Source organism: Heliconius melpomene, chromosome 11, assembly GCF_056956725.1.
Source record: "Heliconius melpomene rosina isolate 202511_hmr_F chromosome 11, ASM5695672v1, whole genome shotgun sequence".
Lineage (NCBI taxonomy): Eukaryota > Metazoa > Arthropoda > Insecta > Lepidoptera > Nymphalidae > Heliconius > Heliconius melpomene.
The window spans coordinates 2954401-2978454 of record NC_140399.1 but is presented as its reverse complement, the minus strand read 5'-3'; the positions used below and the strand labels follow the sequence as shown (position 1 = coordinate 2978454).

At 31.8% G+C, this 24054-nt stretch overlaps 1 protein-coding gene across 1 annotated transcript; it reads left to right on the top strand.

Moving 5' to 3' along the window:
* The first annotated feature begins 1740 nt into the window (after positions 1 to 1740).
* Positions 1741 to 10446, top strand: LOC146534348 (MFS-type transporter SLC18B1-like). Its single transcript, XM_085193417.1, has 10 exons — positions 1741 to 2028; positions 3510 to 3679; positions 4586 to 4733; positions 5929 to 6115; positions 6418 to 6533; positions 6823 to 7016; positions 7742 to 7837; positions 8689 to 8857; positions 9207 to 9358; positions 10136 to 10446. The coding sequence occupies exons 1-10, from the start codon at positions 1918 to 1920 to the stop codon at positions 10305 to 10307; spliced, it is 1515 nt and encodes a 504-aa protein (XP_085049543.1). The 5' UTR covers positions 1741 to 1917; the 3' UTR covers positions 10308 to 10446.
* Positions 10447 to 24054: the final 13608 nt, after the last annotated feature.

Here is a 24054-nt window from a genome sequence, read left to right as displayed (position 1 = left end):
AAAACAATGGAAAAGTCTCAAATTCCCTTACTTACTACATTTTTAACCACAATTGAGTAACAATTAGAATTGTTTACGATTGCACGATTTTTTTTTAATGAAGGGGTCTTTACAAGACTGTAACATTTTTGTATTATTGTCTGAAGATATTTCCCACTTTATATACAATTTTTTTTCTTGGTTATTTTTAATTAATTAATATATTATACTAGCGGCCCGCTCGCGGTTGCACCCGCGTGAACTATGTTATTATTAATTTCTGTCTCCATGACTACGTCATAGTGACGTCTATGCAAAATTTGAGACTCCTAGCATTTGTAGTAACGAAGTTTCATACAAACTTTCGACCCCAAAAACAACCCCTTAGAAGTTGAATATTGCAAATTCCCGTCTTAGCGAGCACCTACGTCCTATAACTAACTCTTATGCAAAATTTCAGATTCCTAGCACATGTAGTTTCTGAGAGTGACCTTTCGATTTTATATATATAGATTTATAGCGAATATATAGTTTCTTCCAATGCTATTTTTATATAGACATGCATAGAGTAGTACATGCAGAGGGTGTTTAGTGTTAAGACACTCCACACGCCACTTTCCACGAAATTCTGGAGACATTGGCAGTGACGTTGGTACCAGAGCGAAGAAATAAATACTTTAATAAATAAAAATCTATTTCCCCGAGTAGAAATCGGAACCACAACCGTCGCGTTATAGTCACTCGCTTGTACCACTATATGGCCTCATTTTATTTAAATATTTAAATGTATTTTTTTAAATCTTAAGTAGATATAGTGTCATTACATTGTGAGCTGTGAAGATCCTAGACCAAAAGGGGGAAATTATGGGGATCGTTTACAAATTGTAGGGAATATTTATACTCATTCATAAATATTATCACGTACGTTAGATAATTTGGACCTTTAATCCCGCCACCCAACACGCTTCGTTTCTATAAAAGGCTGAAAAATTATTGATAAGTTTTCCTCGCCTACTCAATGACATGCTTGAGATGCGTGAAGATAAGGAAGATGAACTACGAATAATAATATCGAATCTAAATATCGATTATTTAATTGTAAAATATTCGTATTTCTATTAGAATGTTTATTTTTTTTTTATTAAAACTTCTTAATTACGTCACTTTGGATTTTTAAACTGTTTACAATAAATTGAGATTAGTCAATTTATATTTTTAAGCAGATTATTTCTAAAATATTTTTTTTTTATGATTATTATTTAATTAATATTTTACTTATAAATTTAATAATGTTATAAAAAAACACCAGTTACCATTGTAAAGCTTACTTTCAATTAAATTTTATTAAAAAAGGTTGTTTAATTTTTTAGACTATCATCTATCAAAGTCAAAGTTCAAAAATTATAATTGCCAATACTCAATGAGCCTCATCTGACACAGGCAAGTAAAATATAAAATCGATATCAAAAAACACATAAATCACTTTCATTCAAACAAATGTCATTGGCCCCATAGTAATAGTATCGTTCACTATCAATTGTTTATAATTAAAAGCCATTTATATAAAAAATACGAATCTTAATTGCCATTTTCTTATCACTACCCTCGCATACATGTTATAATTTAAACTAAAAAGGAATCTTCTAGAATTAGTTCTACATTGCTCCATTTATTTTCTTATTGTGTCCTAATAATAATAAATAAATCAATGTATTGCAAATGTATTAAAAGATACAGAATCTCAGTTGCTATTTTCTTATTATTTATGAGATACCCTCTTCAGTTACATACCCGCGTCTGTTAAAATATGACGTTCAGATACTAAATTATAATTTTGTCATAATAAGTGGATATTAAGTAATATATTCTTTTTGAAATTATGATTTTTTTTAAATAATTGTTTTGGGAAAGTGATTTTTTTTATTATTTAGTGGCAAAATGCGTCTAGAATTCACAAGAAGACAGTGGTTGACGGTCGTTGTTATTTCTATAGCTGATTTTTGTAATGCCATATGTGTTGCTCTTCAAGCACCGTTCTTTCCACATGAGGTAAGCCTCTAGACGCTTTTCTTATTTTAGGTGGAAGGAATCTATTGTAAAGAAATTTCGTTCCCATTAAGACATTCATGTTGCTTTTTCGCCGAATTCTGGAGATATTACATATATGAAACATATATTGCTTTACCTCGGTATCAGATCGAAGAAATGAAAATTTAAATATTTTGTATACTCAAGTCAGAATCGAATCCACAACTAACCATAATAGAAGCTGTTATATAAAATGAAATGATTGTACTTATAAATATTAAATTTTATATTTTTTTTAATTATTTATAAATTTACAAAACAAAATTATTAATAGAAATAAAAGAAATATATATTTTATCTAACAGTTCAAGGTTAAATTTTAGTTCAAAATAAAAAGAGTTTTTCTTATATTTTTTAATATTATTTTTTTGTCAAAGATAATAAAATGAACCGTAAAATTACTAAGCATGTATAAATATAAAATTATATGACAAATATTTTTATACAAATGCATATAATATTGGATACAAAAAAATTGCCATATACCTACATTTTAACCTAAAAAATCTCAATAAAAAATGCAATCCTTAAATAATATTTTAAAATATATTTTGCAATCAATTCCTATTTATGTATTCCACAAAATATAAACTTTTACTTTGTAAATATTTTTTATTTTTTGTGAGAATATCAAATTCTAATTATTATAAGCTAGCTTTTGTCCAAGGGTTTCATATAAATAAGAGTTGTGTATGACACAAGACCCGAAATGGCGAACCGTTTGGCAAGATAAGAGTCGTCAAACTCGCCCCTGATAAGGGTACGCAACCCTTCACGAGCGTCCATTAAAGCTCGTACTTTTTCCTCAGGGGCGAGCTACTCTCGCCCCACCCCGACCGGTGACGCTGTCAAAGCCAGTTCAGTCAACAGCAGTAAAGCCAAGTCGAAAAAAATCTGGTTACGTTGGTTGAATTTGTAGGAAAAAAATGCCTATATATCTTATACTTTTCTTTATTTAAATAATTATGTATTTAGTATTTAGTTTCCAAAAGAATCCACCTTCTTGGCGTCCGTCTGTGAATGCATAAGAATTCTGATAACCTTAGGTTATCGAGTTCGCACAATTGCCAAGCGCCAACTTCTATAACTAAATTGTAACTAGGACCGATGTACATATATTTAGATTCAACGCAAAAATTTATATTTTACGTGTTGAGAGGCGGAATTCAACGCCACGTTCCGCCTCGTTACAAATGTTGAGAAAATGTCAAAATTTTAAATATTTCTTTCCCCCGGAATTGAACCTACAGCCGTAAACCTTATTCTTGGATCATGTTGTTTATGAAAAATTTTAATAAATATTATATATGTTGCTGAGATTAGCAGATTAACCTTTTCCTTAACCTTCGTACATTAATGGAAAACGACTTTTTATTTATAGTAAAAACTATGTAAAGAAATTATGATTATATTAAAAAATACATATAAATATTTGTTTTCAGGCGGAACTAAAAGGCTGCTCGGCCACGGAGTATGGACTTGTATTCGGCGTATTTGAACTCGTAGTCTTCATTGTAAGCCCGTTTTACGGCGCTCACCTCAACAGGCTCGGGCCTAAGGTGGTTTTCAACGCGGGAATACTAACGACATCGACATGTGCCATACTCTTTGGGTAAGTTTGTTAAATATTTAAAAAAGTTCTTACATTTGTATAATAAAGATATTTAAAAAAAAAAACCTTTCAAAAATATGAAAAATAATGTAATTAATCATTAAAACAAAATTTTCCTCTTAATTTTTAGAACCGGATCTAACTGCTTTTAATTTTTTTAACCTGTTGTTGTCGTGTTATATGCTTTATCCGTCAACCTTGAACCAGGTTGACTGTAAATTATTATAAAAAAATATATTACTTATCAAAAAATATATAAATATTCCAAACAAACAAAATAAATATTATGTTAATATAAAGTTTATCTATAATTATGTAGGAAAATTTTTGTTCGTAATAATACAATTTTAGTAGTAACCCGTTAGTTAGTTTCCGCCTTTTGTAGAGTGAGCTCATGATGGATCCTGGTAGCCCAAGATCTCAGGGCCCCGAGACTTACGTCATTTTATCAAAGCTGAAATTTTGAGGACTTTTAGTCTAATATGTAGTTCAGACAACATGCGTACTCACTAAGTTGAGGAGGAGACTTTTTTTAAATTTCATAATCACCACTAACTCTGCAAAAACAAAGCAAAATATAACAAATAAAATAAAACGTTAACATGCCCGTTAACTCACCCGGAAGATGTAACTGGGGTAATACTTAAACAACAATGAAAAAATCGAATTTTATTTAACATATAACCTTCATAATTGAGGCTGTTCTGATATCGTAGCACAGCGTCTGACCACATCAGTTGTAGGTTCTATTCCCACTTGGGTCAGCAATTTAATTTAAGCTATTATTATGCCATCCCTCTGGCAGACAGAGCGCGGCGTTAAGTTGCGTCGTTCGTCGCAAAAATTGCCCGGAGAGTGGGTAGCATGACACTATTTCCTTCTTTTTAACCGCTTTATAAAATACAGGTTATTAGACAAAGTGGAAGGGCACATCCCCTTCGTAACGTTGGCGTTCACGATCCGTATCGTAGAAGCTATGGGTAACGCGGCCTTCCTCACCGCTTCCTTTGCGATCATCGCTAAGGAGTTCCCGAATAATGTTGCCACTATGTTTGTAAGTATTTTTCTTATATTTAATTACCCATTTCATTTTTTTAACGGAGCAAAGAGAGTTATGACACTGTGTACTCATTCGTTTTAACGTAAAATAATACTTATATCAACGCCGTTGTGGCAAGATTGTGCCTATAACCGTGACGGTTATCAGGTAAATTAATTATTATTTCTCTTGCTCTGGTAATACGACTAAACACTGTGTTGAACTCCGTCACTCAACAGACAATGTCTCAAAATATTGGTGGAAAGTGGGGATCGTAGTGTCTTAGGTTTCTTCAGTCTACCCCGTGCTACCGCGCGATACAAATAGCAAAGTTACTGAATAAAACTATTGCTACGTTTATTTATTTAGGTGTTATGCCTTCAAAACTTTAATATAAAATGTTTTTTACATTATTTATTATTTTTAATTTAATATTCTAAAACATTAAAATATTATATACAATACCAATATGTAATAACAATTAATAATAATGTGAACTAATAAAGATAATTTCTAGATTATACAATTAATTAATTGTATTAGATAGTTAACTAATATTGTTTAACATCATAGAAATTATTATGTCATAATACTGTTTCTTATCAGAATAATTGTTATAATTACTATGTGCCAATTTGTTTTGTAGCTTAAAGTTATTGTTTTAATTAAATGGATCTTTCTAGTTTCATTAATTGCAAATAAATTGAATTATAATAATTAAATATTAGTATTTATTTGAAGTTTTACTATAATTTTGATGATGAAATTTCTAATCATCACATATTCGTAGAACCAATTTTTGTTTGAAGTTTCGTTGAATTCTTCAAGTCAAGTCAAGTGGTCCCCCCCCCCCCATTTTTTTACCACTTTAGAAGCGAATATCTCACGATGTATTGGCGTAATTAAAAATTTTGACCATTTAGAAAGACTTTTTTTTTTTTTCAATTTTATATTTGTACAATTTTAAAGTTTTATTCAAGATGGTTACTTGGACGATTTCCAAGAAGCGTGGGTCGTGGGTTCAAGTCCCACTATGTTATTTTTTTTATACGTTTTCTAAAAAGTATATTAATGTATAGTAGAAATAGTCTCCGAGTAAAATGACTGTGACATACGAACGGACAGACGCACGAATATGACGAACTTATATGAGTTCTTAAATCCTCCTATTCATAAAAATGCTATACCAACTTAAAATATAATTTTTCAGGCATCCCTAGAAACATTCTTTGGACTTGGACTCATTGTAGGCCCGATGTTAGGGGGAGCCCTGTACAGTTGGGGAGGCTACTCCCTCCCCTTTGCAGTACTAGGGTTTACCTTGTTCTGTACCGCAATACTTTGTTACATTACGCTTCCTAAAACACCTGATGATGAAGATATTAAACCAACTGGACGTAAGTAGTACAAAATCAAGAGTTTATGATTAAGTTGTATAAAAAAGTTTATAAACACAGTGTTAAGACACTCCGTTGCCTTTAAGACACTTCTGTTCCCCATTTTCGGCAGAATTCTTGGAACATTAGGCATGTTCATTCAGTGAGTGAGAATAAAATCCACAACCGAAATTGACGGCCTCTAAAATGTTACTTAATAATTCTTAAATGAACGAGAGATTATTATTAAAGTATTTTTGTACAGAACAACTACATATAAAATAAAAAATATAATTTAAGTATATTATTATTTACTATTTTAGCAACAATGATGACATTATTAAAAATTCCTGGCGTTTCGTTGGCCGCGCTAAGTATTATTTCGACGAGTTTGAGCATCGGTTTTCTACAGGCTACGCTAGAGCCACATTTGCGACAGGTATTTTTTTTATAAAATAACAAAAAAAATCTTACTTTCTGCACATAATAACTGAATAAATCTTTAGATGATTACATTTTTAATAGCATTAACTAATATAATAATATAAGGATTTGAACCCGCGCCTCTCGGACGGTTACCAGAGACGCGAAGGTTCAAATCCTGCTATGTTTTATTAACTTTTACTTTCTTAATTGTGCGATAATTTAAATACGTTAAAAATATAAAATTGTATTAAAATTATAAATAAATAAAGAAAAAATTATAATTATATCCTTTTTATTTTCAGTTCAGCTTCTCTCCAGTGATATTGGGTTTAATATTTATAATAAATGGTGGTATATACGCGCTTTCTGCACCAGCCTGGGGTTGGATGTGTGACCATCCCTCGATCAAACCCAAGTACATCACTACAATCGGCCACTGTTTTACAATTGGAGCTTTTCTTCTCATAGGTCCTGCGGCGTTCATTGATATGCCAACGTAAGTATAAATAAAAATATTTGGAAATAATTATTATTTTCATTCCTTCGATCTGGTGTCGAAGCAAAAGCGAGGGGTTGAACTCCAAATCTCAATAAGTAATACCTTAAGAATTCGTCGGAAAGTGGGGAGCAGAGTATCATAACACTATGTTCCCTCTGTCTAACGAGATTTAGCGTGAATGTAAATTCAAAAGAAAAAAGAATTCCATTTCTTTTTACTAAAAAAGTTAAATCCTTTTTTTATCAATAGCAAAATTACAGAAACTCTAATTAATATTATATTTTTTATTTTGAGTAACTATGAATTTAAGAAAAAGACATGTTTTCCATTTCTTACAATTTTATCGTAAAAAATTATAATCTATATGGATTTCTAATTCAATTACTTATTATAAAGGTCATTTAAAGCAATTAGTATGTATAATCTTTACAAGTATATATTTATGACATTTCAAATAAAATAATATTGTGATCATAGTTTATGAGTGAATATACTACGTAATATTTTCTTTTAATGTAAATTATCATATCACGTCACTATCCAGTATATAGCAGAGAAAACAGAGAGAACCTAGTGTTTTCTCCGATGTCTGACTCGACGCCTAATGTCTCTAAATGTCTTGTCTTGTCTAGTCTAGGTGCTAGGGCTAGTCTAGTGTATTCTTAAATCTAAATAATCTATCTAATACATGTATTTTACGTATCTAAAATTTTCTTTTTTAGAGTCCTATGGGTGACTATTACGGGACTGGTCCTGCACGGCCTTGGCATTGGCAGTCTTCTAGTATCAACATTCTCGGACGCACTCGGGACAGCTATGTATGTATAACATTATTAATAAATGTTTTTATGTATGTATTTTTTTAACCTTCCCGCAGTATCCGGCAGTAGCAGAGTAGGCAGAGGGAACCTGGGAACCTATTGTTAAGACACTCCATTCCCATTATGAGACTTCTGTTCCCCCTTTTCCGCCGGATTCTGGGGACGTTGTGTGTTGAGTGGCCGAACCGCGTTATCGGAGCAAGAAAATGAAAATGTGAAATATTTGATTTCCTGGAATGGGAATTGAACCTACAACCTGTCGCATTTACAGTCGTCCCCATGTGGCCCTGCACCACGACTGGCCTCAACCTCAGATTTACGCACATGGTCGTATGTATTAATAATTAGTGTGATAAACTCATAAGATAACCTCTACAGTATTACGCACTTAACACTAACTAATTAAGTGAGATGACCCGTTACAATTGCTTCTGTATCATATATACATGATAACGCATAAACTTAATTTTGATAGTGATATAGAATAAGATGTCACTCAAAAGTACATCAGCTTAAACAATTTTTGTGTTAGGTGTTCTGAAAATTATACATTTAGTTTTTTTACTTTTCAATAGTAAATTATTAACACTAATTTAATTTTAATTTTAATATTTAGGGAATATAATTTTAATTTTAATATTTAGGGAATTTATTTAATATTTATTTATATTTCTTCGCTCTGGTAACAAGGCAAATTCGTTCGGCGGCTTCACTTTCGCCATTCAATGCGCTATGCCTGGAAAATTCAGCGATAAGTGGAAGATGGAGTTTCATAACACTAGGTTCCCTCTGTCTTCCTGCTGTCATCGTTAATCTGAAAATAATATTAATATTTTTTTATTTTACAGTTCCAGTGGTTTACCGAATTCCATAGAAACGTACGGTCTGGTGTCAGGAATGTGGACGTCTACATTCGCTTTGGGCGCTTTCATTGGCCCCACGGTTTCTGGACTGCTCTTTGACTCTATCGGATTCAGAAAGTCCACCTCTTTCGTTGTTATTCTACATTTGTGTTTTGTAAGTATTGAAAGATTTGAAGTTCTTTTTTTGTAAATAAGATAACAAAAGAGGCGTGACTGTAAACGCCATGGGTCGTGGATGTCATTCTCATTCCCAAATATATATATTTACATTCCCTTACTCTGGTAACAAAGGAAAGCATGGCGTTAAGTTCCACCATCTAAAGCTTAGAAAAGTAATATTAATTATACATATACGAAAACTTCTTTCTTTAGCAATAATTTTAGAAATATTTTTGTAGACAACGAATAGACGGCCTTCACTTTCTTGAATTCATTATTTTGTTTTATATTATATCATTTCTTTTAATTAATATTAAAATATATTCTAAATATTTTCCTACTAGATGGCTATAGTACTGCTCTTCCTGTGCACATTCGACCGGTACAAGATGGAAGTATCGGTGTCAGCTGGTGACCTGATGCAGCTGGATGGTACTCTAGACGAGAGCGTCCTCGTAGGCGACAAATATTTACCACAAACTACCAGGACGAAGAGGTATAATATTTAAACTAAAAAACATTTAAAAAAATATATATACGCTTAAAAAGCTTAGATATGATAATTATTGTATTTATGCAATTATTTACTATATTATGTGCAAATGACTAAGAAATACATATTTTGTTTGAAATTTAATATATTTACAAATTTCAGCCATTTTTGTAAAATAAGTCTTGATAATTTCTGTTTCGCACAAAAGACGTAATTAAGTACACATCTACGTACAAAGTAAATTGTTGTAATCGATTATACTTAACATTGCAATCGCTGGAATATCTTATAATTGTCATAAAATTCCTGCATATTTATTAAAAACACTACACAAACAATAATTACTACGAGCTACGCACTATGTATTAATTTTAAAAACAAATTAATTTATATCATAAAGATTTATTATAAAAGAGAATGGTTTAATTTTGATTTTTTTACATATACTATATTTAATTAGCTCGAAATAAAAAAAATATTTGAGAAAGAATTGAGGCCAGTCGTTGAGTTCGATTCTCACTCGAGGCAATGAAATATTTAATATTTTTATTTCTTCGCCTTGATGTCGAAGCAAAGTTTAGGATTGAGTTTCGCCACTCAACATGCAATGCCTTCAGAATTCGGCGGAAAGTGGAGAGCGGATTTTTTTAGCACTAGACTATATTTGCCTAAATAAGTTACTTATGTTGAACTTCAGTTGGGAATTAAGCCATTTTTTTTGTTTAAATGCATTATTTGTTACTGTAATTATAAGAAAAATATTTCTTTACTTTTTTTCAGTCACAGATATGGCATAAGCGTGGAACAATCTCGCCCACCAGCTATGAACAGCCTAATCGCCTGTTCGAGCTTTAAGAACAGACGTAGTCCATGGAGCCAAAGAACACCGAGATACCGGCCGTCGTACGGAAGCCTCGACCACCGCTTCAGAGCCTCACTCTCCGTAACATAACACTGAAGTTCCTACAATAGTTCTATACAGCTAGTCACTATCTTAAAATGTCTCCTGCATTTCATATCATATAGTCTGGATTTACTAGAAATTTACAAAGTTTTTGTAGAGCAAATTTGTATTTTAAACGGTTTTATTTTGCATGTATTTTTTTGTCATCAGGCGCTATACTGTAGGCATAAATAATCAAAGATTGTTTTAAAACTGTTTAATCTAAGAAACCAGTACAAATTATTTAGACTATATTCTATGTTTTTTATTTGAGATTTGTAGGGAACTACGGTACATATGTACTTTATATATTTTTTAACAAAACACTGCCAAAGAATTCATTCCAGTTTATTTATTTCTTATAAAAATCAGGATTTTTTATGAAATCTACTAATGGTACAATTATTAACTTTATATTACATAAATCAATATTACAGGTAATTGAGTATTATCTGCAATATCGATGTCTTTATTGTTTATATATTTTTTTGTAACTACGAAAAAAAAAACAACAATTTATATATTAAATATTATAAGAATTGGGCTATTTTAATCGTATACGATTATTTATTATTATCATTATAATATTGTTAATTTTGTATATTTTTTTATATTTCTTATTGTAATACATAATATTCATATAATATTTTCGAATATTTTTTTTTTCAAACTGACAATTGACAGGTGGATTGACGACAAAAAGCTTTCTTAAGTATACTTATAATAAAATCGTAAAAAGGAAAATGGAAAATATATGTGACAAGCATTTGTTTAACCTTTTTGATATTGTCAAAAAGGCAAAATACATACTAATGTCTAAAAAATTACTAAAGCTATGGATTACTCTACGATTTTCAATTGTCACTATTATTTAAAGTGGTTTTTAATCTATTAAAAAAATAATTAAAATTTCCACGATATAATTATAATATGTTATTAAGAATATTATACTGCAATTATCGTTTCTTGTTGATTATGATTGAGGATTATTTGTCTTTAAACGTTGTGTAGTCATAATTATTATAATTTGTTGTAAATATTTACTTAAATGCCAATATATTATATTTTTTAATAATATTCTCTGATTATTTACTTTGAAAAACCCAGTTACATGAAGAATAACATAATACAAACATCCTGTATTCGATCGGTTCTTGAATAAAAAAGTTATACCATATATATTTTTATTTAATTGGCTGCAACTTAACTTTTCAATAGGTATATAGATATTATTATTACTTACTTACTCATTCACTCACTCATTTCAATCGATTCTTATACTCACTCACTCACTCATTTAGCTTCACCTCGGTGGCGGCTAGACTCATGCCACAGTTGAGGCCGAGGCAAAGCACGGAGAAAACAAATGAAAATATAAATTTAAATAAATATTCTTTTGAGGATCGAACCCACAACCAGTCGTTTACATTCACATTTCGTGCCACTACGCCACGACTGGCCTCACTTTATAATGTTTCCTAAATACTACTCTCCGTAATAATTTATTTAGATATTAAATGCCATTATAACAAATTAGGAATCTAATAATCGGCTAAATATCTTATAGCTCATAATCGACCACCTCCACTTTAAAAGCAAACAACTAAGTAATATTTTTCGAAAGCAAGGACGTTTGTTATTGGTAAATATAAAGTATCCAGGTCGTTTTCTCTACAGTGTGCAGTTGGACGGCGGACGCTATGAAATGACGTGAAATGTATTACAGTATGTTCGACGAGTTGTGGCCGTCCTGAAGTTAGCTGCAGAGGGCTGGAATCCTGGAAACTGAAAAGGAAAAAAGCCCAACGTCAAGGCGGCCACGACATCAATTTGAAAATTATGATTTTTTTTTATAGAAAAGAAGCGTTCGCTCACCTGATGGTAAGAGATCACCGCCGTCCTCGACCCCGTGCCACACCAGTGGAGCTACAGGTGCATTGCCGGCCTTTAAAGTGGAGATAGACGCGCTTTTTAAAGGTACCCATGTCATATCGACCTGGAAACACTGCCGCGGGTAGGCCATTCCACAGTTCAGTGGCGCGTGGAAGGAAGTTCCTATGAAACCGCACAGTAGTGAAGTGCCACATAGTTGTATATTAAAAGAATAATAGTGTTCCAACACTAGGTTATCTCCAGCAAACGCTGAAAAAGTATATTTAATATATTAAGTTTAGAGTACGAATGTAAACACGAACTTCCGCCACTCAACGTGCAATGGCTCCAGAATTTAGCGGAAAATGGAGAGCGGAAGTGTTTTTAATTTTAAATAGATCGAGATGATTGCACGTATTTGATTACATGTAGTAGTTGTGAATTCAATTCCGTTATTACAATGTTTTATTACAAAGTTTGGTTAACTGAAATATTGAATTAAATAAAAACAAACAAAATAATACTTATTTATTAATTCTAAGTTGTTCATATTGTGTTCATATAAATAACTCTAGATTTGAGTTACAAATAAAGCTTAGTAAGATATTAATGAAAACATAAATTATGCTATGGAAGACCTATGGAGTAAATGACATTAGAATGTGTGCATAAGTTCATACAAAATACCTATTAACTTAGAAGTAATATTAACAGCATCCCATACAGATACGAGTGTGTTATTTATATATTATTACTAGCGGCCCGCTCGCAGTTTCATCCGCGTGAACTATGTTATTATTAATTTCTGTCTCCATGACTACGTCCTAATGACGTCTATGCAAAATTTGAGACTCCTAGCATTTGTAGTAACGAAGTTTCATACAAACTTTCGACCCCAAAAACAACCCCTTAGAAGTCGAATATTGCAAATTCCCGTCTTAGCGAGCACCTACGTCCTACAAGTAACTCCTAAGCAAAATTTGATATTCCTAGTACTTGTAGTTTCTGAGATTTCGTGATGAGTGAGTGACCTTTCGATTTTATATATATAGATAATAAACATAATTTATATGAATTATGAGAATATGTAGGTACCTAAATCAATAAAAAAAACTTTACATTTTATTAACTAAGATGGATATAAACAAATGAAAAATAAAATCACCTCATTTTCTTATCATGAATTGAGTTCTATGTTTCTTTTTTCTGTTAAAAATTGCTTTAAAATAAAAAAATCACGCAGCACGCAATGCCTCCAGAACTCGGAGGAAATTTGGGAACGGAGTGACTTAACACTAGGTTTCCTATGTCTACCCTGCAGTGTGCGGGATAGAGCGTGAAACTGCTAATTTATATACTAAATTTACCTAAATAGGTGAACGGCATTTTCAAAGAAGATGATGCGATGAATCTATGTATATAATAGACAATCGTTATGGGAACGTCTAAGCATGCAAAGGTCAAATTCCTAATGTAATCAAGAAAAGGTCGAAGTGCCTTCTCTTGTAATATTGAATTGTTTGAATAACAACTAAATAGTATATATGTATGTATGTGTGTTGATGACACCGTCGTGATGTGTTTGGTATCAGACCACCTGAATAGCAACGCACCTGTAGCTCCTCTGGTGCTGCACGGGGTCGTGGGCGGCGGTGATCATCATCAGATGACCCTAACGTTCGTTTGCCTTGTCCTTTTACCATTAAAAAAAAAAAAAAAATAGGATGTCAGTTTAAATACTAACTTGTAGTAAGTATTTTTTTTAATTAGCGGCCCGCCCGCGGCTTCGCTCGCTTGAACTTCATGATTATTCATGGATGCCGCGTGGAGGTACTCCTAGCTTATGTTATTTTAAATTATTACGTCATTTATAATTTTAATTAAGTAATTAATCTAATAATACTAATAGAAATTACCTCAAAAGAAAAAAACGGATCCCCTAGGATAACTTCCTTGCCCATCTGTCCTTCAGTTCAGTTCAGTTCTAAATTAATGGTGTTTCGAGCGTGCCAGGATCTGTCCTTCCAATCTTCAGATGAATCATGTTGACATCTATCAACATTTTCTTTGTATATGAAAGTAAAATGTGATAGCTGTGAGTTCAATCCGAACTTGTTCGAATAATTTTATATTATTATTCTTATATATATTATTCTTATTATATATTATTCTCTCTAAAGTTGAATTTTGGGTGGATTTGGTTGATAACTGGAAAGCGAACTTACTTAACTCAAGGTTCCCTCTGAGGCAGAGGGAACCTACCTAGCTAGTAATAATTGAAATTATTATTTACAAACTAAAGACTTATGAATAAAGAACGAAGGTAAACAAATTTAGTAAGTGGCTAAATTACCAAAGTAGATAATCGTGCGTTTTTAGTTTATTGTAATTGCACGTGTTTATGCATGATTTACTACTGTCTTACATATTGCAATTTGTTGACTTAAAAAACACTTATAGCAACGATTGCGTTTGCAATGTAGAACACAATCATTTGAATATTATATTAGCAGTGCGTTTGCACATGGCGAACCCAGTCGTGGCGTAGCGGCACGAGCATATCGCTAGGTTGCAGGTTCGATTCCCAACCGAGCAAATTAAATATTTATTTATATTAGTTCTGGCACTTGACTCGTAATGCCTCCAGAATTCGGTGAAAAATGGAGAACAGTTCTCTCTGTTATGCACGAGTTACTGCGTAAAGCCAAAAAAGTTGGGAAAAGGATTGAGTCGAGTACTCGAGTGGGAATCGAATCCACAATCATCGAATGTATTTTCAGACGCTGTCACACTGCGCTACTACTAGTTCAAATTGCCAGTATAAAATATCATAATTATGTGAATAACATTATTAAAATTTTAGTCAGTCATTTAAATCATTTCTAGTAAACTAATATAGACAGACATATAGGTTACTCATAAAAAATCTAACAATGCTGAGAATCTTCGCTCGATGACGTCACAAGCCTTGTGCTGATTCATCCAGATGCTTATCCGTTTCTTGTAAAGCTATGACGTAACAAGATAAAGTTTTAGTGAAAATAAAAAAAATAAAAAATTTAAGTTAAATAAGTTATTGTAGTAATATTTGTGTAAAATATTTACTTATAACATATTTTTAAGATTATTAATAGAATAACTTAGATTGTCCCGCTGTGCCCTAGGATACGTACTGCCAGAACGGAATCTTTATATCGGTGTGTTACACCTAGAGTGTTTGCAAATATAACTTTAAATTAATATTAGTAATTATTTTTTATATACAAAACTAACAATTCTTCAATGTATCTCCCTTCCGTTCTTCACTTCGTTTATTTACCTGGTTCGTTTCTTCTCAGATTAGAAAACGATTAGTTAATACATGTCCATTACCATGGGTTTTTAAAAATATTTATGTATATATGTTTTTATTCTTTTTAAATATGCATTATTATATTAGGCTATGACTAATATATTCCATAATAATAATAAAAAGTTTATTAAGCTTCAAAAAAACAACACATTTCCATTTTATAATGTAAATTCCGTTACACTCCATCTAAACCATCACATCTAACTGAAATTATATCAATAACATTACAACCAGTACTGAAATAATCTGTCTCTTTCACGCATTATAGTGCAAGAAAGAGATAGCGATATCAAATACAGTTGTGTATAAATGGTTACAAGAAACCAGTTGGGCAACCTCTAGTCACGACTCGGGGTTCAAATTTCCTACAGAGACTAAATAAAGCGGTATTGCCGAGAAATGAGAAAAGTCTTATTGTTAATTTTTAATAAATAATAAAAAGTGCTCGTATATATTAGCTGAGAAATAATAAATATCTATTTTTTTTTATATTTATACTAATTGAGGCTGTCGGGCAAAGCTTGTCACTGTAAACGTAATGTTTGTGGATTCGATTTCCATTTGGGGGAGGAAAATGTACTTAAATGAAAAATATCAATCTTGGTTTATTATTAAACCTAAATTTCTGAACATTCTGGTCTTATCCTTTAGTGGGCTTGATAATAACTCAGGATTGATATTTTTTATTTATATGGTGATTGATGAGCAAATAGTTAGCCACTAAGCCATCTAACTAGTCACCATACTTGAAGTTTTTTTAGCTTCACGTTTTATCCTGGGAAAGGAACCCACAAAAGTCGCACTTACAGTTAGATGCTAACACTATTCCTCAATGGCCTCTTTTGAATATTTTAATATCTTTTCGATTTCATATATTTAAAAAGAAACAGCCTTCTGAAATGTCATAGGTATCTTATATCTCTCACCCGCTAAGAATAACATATTTTATTTTCATTATCGACACATCAAAAATTTCAATTATATAATGAATCATAATTTGAATGTATACTCTCAGACCGGTTGATGATACAAGCACTGTTTGCCTTGACGCCTAATTTAGTAAATGCCAGATTTGCTAAGCACTGTTCAAGATTAAAAGGCAAGTGGATTTTCTTTTGTTTTATTTTTAATTCTTTTCATTTTTTTGTCATATAAAAGTATGTTATGTAATATTTATAAACATAAAACCCTCCTTAATCCTTAGTAGTCTTTCAATATTTTTCACATTTGACTAAAAAAGTATATTAAAATAATATCAAATAAGTAAAAATCACAAAAGAAAAAAAGAGCAGAAAAAGGCACGGTCGATCAATTTTCGTGGTATGTTTTATTTTAACAATAATAATAAAAAAAACCCCTTAGCCGGATTTGAATCCTCAAAGTTCAAAGAGTTACTTCCAGACTTCACCAAAAGTGCCTCACTGTGCCCAGTATATTAATTAACATTTATGAGTCATTGATAGTTTTGATAATAAATAATACTTCGAAAAAGAAACTATTAGAAAAGGCATAAGAAATAGAGTTAGGTAAAAAAAGAAATAATAATTATTAATGAATTTATATTTTAATTATATTTCTCGTGAAATATTGCGGTCAGGAAGCCCAGTGTCATCATGCGTCAAGTAAAACATCCCATTAATTTTAAGAATTTCTAAACAAAATAAGTACATTTTCCACAATTAGGAAACCGCAAGTGAATGACATACTCAATAACTGTCATCCGATTTGTCATCACGAAATGTGAATTAAATGCTTTGCATCTAATATATATTCTACATTATAAACATGTCTTTTTTCCTATCCTTATCCTTTCTTATCTTTAAAGCGCGTCTATCTCCACCTCAAAGCAACGCACCTGTGCTCCTCTGGTGCTGCACGGGGTCGTGGGCGGCGGTGATCATCATCAGGTGACCCGAACGCTCGTTTGCCTTGTCCTTTTTCCATAAAGAAAAAATATTTTGCTTTCTTTATTTTTTTAGCTTTCCCTCTGTTTCTCGCATCTAGCAGGGTAGACAGAAGGAGCCGGAACGGAAAATCGGATACGGAAGTGTCTTATAGGAACGGAGTGTCTTTACACTAGGCTCCCAAGCTTTCCCTGCTTACTCTGCCATGTACGGGATAGAGCGTGAAGCAAAAGAAAAAACAAACTACAGAGATTCTAACCACGTACAAAGAGTAAATATTAGCAGAATCGGTAGAATATGAAAAAGTAAATAACCTAACAATCGTAAGCACATACGAAGAGTCCCAAACGTTTAAAGTCGTTACTTTATAAATAAGCATGACTCATACAAGGATCTTCCATAATATTATAACTTGTCTCTGTCTTTATTATATGAAAATAGGTAAGAATAACAAGGACGTATATACAAATAGAATTTGAAGTTATGATTTTTTGCTAATTTATTTTATCATATCGATTTTTTTAGATGTTGTTTATCGATTTTAAGTTATCGGCAAACATTGTTGAGTGAATAACAAGTTGCTAAGTATGTGACGTAGAAGAAATGTGTGAAAAATTATTGTAATGTGTGCTTTAAGAACGTTATCGTATTTGTTAAGTAAATATTAATTCAAATTCTCAAAATTTAACTAATCAAAATTCTTCAACACGTCATGTCGGTTAGTTAAATAGAATAATAAAAATATCTATACCTGAACAAAATTGGAGATACATTTTTTTTACTTATAAAAGTGCTATATTAAAAATAATACAAAAAAAATATATAAAATAAATATTTTAGGGGGCTCCCCTCCCACAACAAAGTTTTTGCCGTTTTTACTGGTACGGAACCCTTCGTACGCGAGTCTGACTCCCACTTGGGTAGGTTTTTATTCACGCTTATTCCACAAATAAAATAAAACTGTTTTCAAGCAATTGTGGTGCAGGAGCACGAAGTGTGACCGTAACGCGACGATTATGGGTTCGATTCCCACTTGGGAGAAGGAATTATTATTTATGAATATTTTCAATTCTTCGCTCTGGCACCAAGACAATAAGCGGATACGTAAGTCTCTTAACATTAGGTTCCCTCTGCCTACCTGCCTATAATATGCGGGATATATAATAAGCTGATAAAAAAAGAATAGTATATTATGTTTTTTTTGGCATAATTAAAATATGCATACGTCTAATATTAAAAAAAAACACAAGACAAATTCATTCATTACCATCAGTAATAAGTCATAAGAATCAATGGACCAGTTCACAATATAATATAATACTAAATTCCTTAAAATACTAACAATAAACAGCCATTGAAATTCCTTTTTATAGTGCAGCAAAAAACTCTACATCCTCTCATTCACAACTCAGGTAAAGGATACTCACGACGCCGCGTACGTGTTCTGATTAGTAGAAACATGAGATAGTTAAACCCTGTTGAACTTATAGTTTTCTCTGGGCAATGGTGCTGTATTTATTGTACTTTCACGCTGTATCACGCATACAGCAGGATAGGCAGAGGGAACCTGGGAATCTAGTGTTAAGACACTCCGTTTTCCATTAAAACGCTTCCGTTCCCTACTTACTTCGGCGGTAATGCGGTAAGTAATACTTGAGGCATTGAATATTGATTGGCGGAACTCAACGCCGCGCGCTACCTCGTTACTGAAGCGAGGAAATTAAAATATTAAATATTTTATTTCCTGTTTTTTTTACGGTAGCCAGAGAGAACGGAGCACCGAACTCTACGGTAATTAATTAAAGAAACTGATGCGTCATTATTTTTTAATTGTTTTGTTTAATTCTAAAGATATTATGGTAAAGATGAAAATAAATAATTCAATAAAACTCAATATTTTTTACTTAGCCATTAATCTTCTCAAGTTTTTTACGGATTATTTTAGGAGATATATTGGCACATATGTATGTATAAAGAAATATAATTTAGAACTCGGTTATAGTTATGTATTATATAGAATGAGGCCGGTCGTCGCAGTAGAACAAGCGCAGTACAATCATACTGTAAACTTAACATGTTGTGGGTTCGATTCCCACTCGTTGAAATTAACGCAATACCTATACCAATTTCTTTAGAATTCGGCGGAAAATGGGGAACGGGATGGTTTAACACTAGGCTCCTTCTGGCTACTGGGATACAGCGTGAACCTAAAAAAACCTATATAGGATATTTAAAAAAAACGTATAATTTTGGATAAAATTCAAAGAATCCCTACATGAAGCACACACACCTTATGTCAAACATTGCTTTTTATTGACACACAAAAAATTATAACTGATTTGCGTCAGTTAATCCAAAGCTACCGGTCCAAAAATATAGAGGGGAAGTTCATCCGATAACATATGCTGTCTCAGTCCAGTGCTCGCCCCACTTGCCAGAGCCACTTCCTCTAACCTTTCCACTTGACGCGATACTTTCTTATTACTTACGAGTTTTATTTCCACTTGTCATTCTTATTATTAACGATTTCTTAAAAAATGTCTCGTTTTTTTGTCGCTGTTTCTCGCATATAGCAGGGTAGGAAGGGGGAACCTGGGAACCTAGTGTTAAGATACTCCATTTTCTACCGAATTTTGGTCACGATTTTTCATATAACCAAAGAAGCCATTAAATGACAATAGCTAATTCCTCCGAGTGGAAATCGAACCCACAATTACCGTGTTTACTATCAGAATATTTTTTTAATTCATAAAATAACTTAACTTGCTATTAATAAAAAAACACATATTTTATATACAGGTTGTACCTGTCTTAGTAAACTAGATAGAATTTATTAGTGAAGAAATCCCTTCTAATGTGATTAATGCCAACATATTGTCGGTATATTTATATTGTGAAATATTAGCAGTGCACTGTGCAAGTGTTTTAATTGCATTTACAATATTACATTCAATACAAAATAAATTCACTATTGATATTAATTAATTTGTTTCATATTTAACTAATTATTAATTAAAAATAATTGAATTTTGACATTCTTGTTAAAGTTATTTTTCATAATAGTAGGTTGAATTTCGAGACATTCGATCTTCGATTCGACATCTCGAGCATTAGGCGGTGCGTGGGGAATAGGTAACAGTGTGGGTTCTCTCTGCTTTCCTATTGGTAATGCAGAGAGAAGCTAAAACTCATAATATATAAAACATATTGGAGCTATATAAGATGTATTTCATCTGTAAAAATCATAAACCATAATAAACACATCACTATTTACTTGTAAAATTTTCGGTTTTCCGAATTTACTCATAAATATTAATAAAACATACCTAATATTTAAACGGAATATAATGTTTTTCGGAAGAATTTATTAATTGTTAATTATTAACAATTATTAGTAAAGTATATTGTTTGTGAGATTTCCAATAAAATTACATTTATAAGTCAAATTTGTTATATGACATTATGAGGAAACCGACGTTTTTCCTACTAGCGATAAATAATTCAAAGTCTATGTTGGTAATTCAAACTTTAAAGGAATTATTCATCTCTCACCGCCGCATTATGCATTTAATTATAAAATAAAAAGACTTTTTGTTAAATACTTATTATATATAGACACATAAAAAAGGTTTTGTGGTTTCGATTCCCTCTTGGGGAAATTAAATGTTTTATTGCTTTTCTCGAGTGGGAATCGAACTCACTACCCACTGACCACTAAATATGATCTTTCATATCAAAAGATTACGTTCCAACGTCGCCAAAAGAGTATTTTTTTCAACTTTTTTTGTATAAATTTTGTACATTAATAAATATAACAGTTATTCCCTGTTTGTACATAAATAAATATATAAAAAACTAGATATAAAACTAAAACAATAAAACAATAAACAAACACATTATTAATTGTCTTATATGATCAAGGCAAGTGAGGTATCCGATGGAGGACAAAGGCCTCATATATAGTGAATCAGAGCGGAACCTATCATGGCCTGTCTTAACGGACGAATGGGTTTTAGGAACCCTAGATATAGGTTTTCAGTCTATAAAAGTATTAGTAGTGGTTATTAGAAGTTTCTAGCTTTTATATTTATTTATTTATTTACGTTTATATTTCCATTTCTTCGCTCTGTTGTCGGGGCAAAGCGCGGCGTTGAGTTCTGCCACTCAACACGCAATGCCTCCGGAGTTCGGCAGAAAGTGGAGAACGGAGTTTCTTAACACTAGGTTCCCTCTGCCTACCCTGATGTGTGCGGGATACAGCGTGAAGCTGATTTATTTATTCAGCGCAACTACATTTTATTTTATTTCCTTCATATTAATTGTTATATTATTTATATATTAATTAGGTTATCGATTCAGATCCCAGGCCAGACGTGCCTCAGGAGCACAAAATATTACTGTGAGCGCGACAGGTTCGATTCGCACTCAAGTAAATGAAATATTTAATCAATTAATTCAATATTACTTTGCTCTTGTGTCGAGGCAAAGCACGGTGTTGAGTTTCGCCACTCAACATTACTTCCAGAATTCGGCGGAAAATGAGGAATAGGAGTATTTTAAATGATATCACCAAGTTTTGTTCTGTTGATGGTTACGGATCTAAAGAAATAAAATAATTTCATAACTCCTCACACACTTTGACTGTTCGTACTATCTTAATCAAATAAAAGCTTACATTTATAACAATCTCTTAAATATCTGATGAATACAGCATCCCAAACTTACGTTTTCGTCTCGTTTTGTTTCTTCTGGTCTGAACTTGAGGACTTGGACAAAAAGTCGCCAACGATATACAATGTACAACTAGGGATCGTAATCAGACACAGTTCCGAGTAACGATAACTGAGCTTACCTGCGCTTTGCCCTCTCTCCTCATATAATCCCGCTGAGTTGAAAAGCCGCGGTCGTGCTAAAACATTCACATTCACTTTACTTTTATTGTTTGTTATATATGCAGATAAACATAGTATAACTAGTGGACCCGAACGCGGCTACGCCCGCTTGAACTATACGAATATTTATTAAATATATTTATGAAATTATTTTCAGTTTTCAATAGAGGGATGCGTTAAGCAAGCTCATTTTGGGTGACGTTTTCTAACAACAAACTTTGCAAATCGTTAGCTTAGCAACGCGACGGTTGTTATTAACATGGCGGAATAAATTGCATGTCAAATTAATAAATTGGTATATATCGAAAATATTACAAATATGAGAAAAAAAAGTATCCTATGTTCATCCCGGGACCCTCAAGTATCTCTATATGAGTGTTTTATCACAATTAAATTAGCGGTTTGGCCCTGATTGCGTAAAAGACAGACAGACAGATAGAGTTACTTTCGAATTTATAATATAGGTATGGATAATAGTTGTTAAGTAGGACTGGTTATTTTTCCTTTGTCATTTTATTTATTTGTACGAAATTATAATTATTGTCAATAGGGATATTTTGAAATTAGTAGCAAAAATTTTAAATAAATCTAATAAATAAATGTTTTCAGAGACTTTATGCATATTTGTGTTTTTGTTGGGATTGTGAAGCTTATAGGTCATTTATATTCCTATCAAATCTATTTGTATTTATTTTTCTATATATATTATTCAATAGTGTAGTTGGAATATTCCTTAATGAATGCGATAACTGTGGATTTCAATCAAAACAATTCAAATATAATATTTTGTACATCAAATACTACGAGTACATTCATTCAATATTATATAGTATTTTTACTAATAAGATACTACGATTAATAGGTATTTTTATTAATAATAGGTTTTAACATGCTTACCTTTATATATAGTTTTCAATGAATATGAATTGAGGGAAATACTAGAAATGTTGTTCAAAGCAACACTTTTAGTATATAAAATATGATCATTTCATTTAATTATACATACATTTATTTGAGACCGGTTTAAGTTTTACGTTTATTATAATTATGCATATTAATAAGGTTGAAGACTGCTAGATATTATTTAACTATTGAACTAGTACCAAAGCTCTATTAGGTACCTGACCTGAGCTTCCCGCTGTATCCCGCGGAGGAAAGGAATCTGAAAACCTAGTATTAACACTTCCTTTCCTTACTTTCTAACCGTCTATCTTTGATGGACTCCAAGCGGCGTGGGTTGAATCCCGCTTTTATACTTTACTTTATACATTTTCTAAAAAAAAAGCTTAACGCTTTTTCACGCATAATAGGGTAGAATATGCTTTTGGAGACTTTTCGTGTTGAGTGACGTAACACTTCGACGACTTCGACTTTGACGTAAAAATTATGTTCGAGTAAGGACCGAACCCATAACCATCGAATTTCCAGTCAAATGATGTCCCACTTCAAAAACAATAATATACTGCAAAAATTATACATTTATGTTAGAGAATATTAAAAAAAACTTCTGAACACTTAAAACAAGAAAGATAATAATTTACAATAAAAAATATAATTACCAGTTTTGATTGATTGGTTAATAAAAAAATATATGAATATTATTCCTAAATTTCAACATGCACTTCATAGCGGAAACAATAAAAAAATAAATTGTGTATCTAATAACTAAGTATTATTTTTATGACTTTTTCCGGAAAATCCAATAGTTTCATTGAGACTGCACGACCTTGCTATTG

Bases quoted from the DNA above. Each gene is read 5' to 3' on its own strand.
- LOC146534348 (XM_085193417.1), top strand. From the start codon at position 1,918: ATGCGTCTAGAATTCACAAGAAGACAGTGGTTGACGGTCGTTGTTATT. The intron at 3,680-4,585 runs GTAAGTTTGTTA...TATAAAATACAG, and splicing joins ACATGTGCCATACTCTTTGG to GTTATTAGACAAAGTGGAAG. The intron at 8,858-9,206 runs GTAAGTATTGAA...TTTTCCTACTAG, and splicing joins TTATTCTACATTTGTGTTTT to ATGGCTATAGTACTGCTCTT.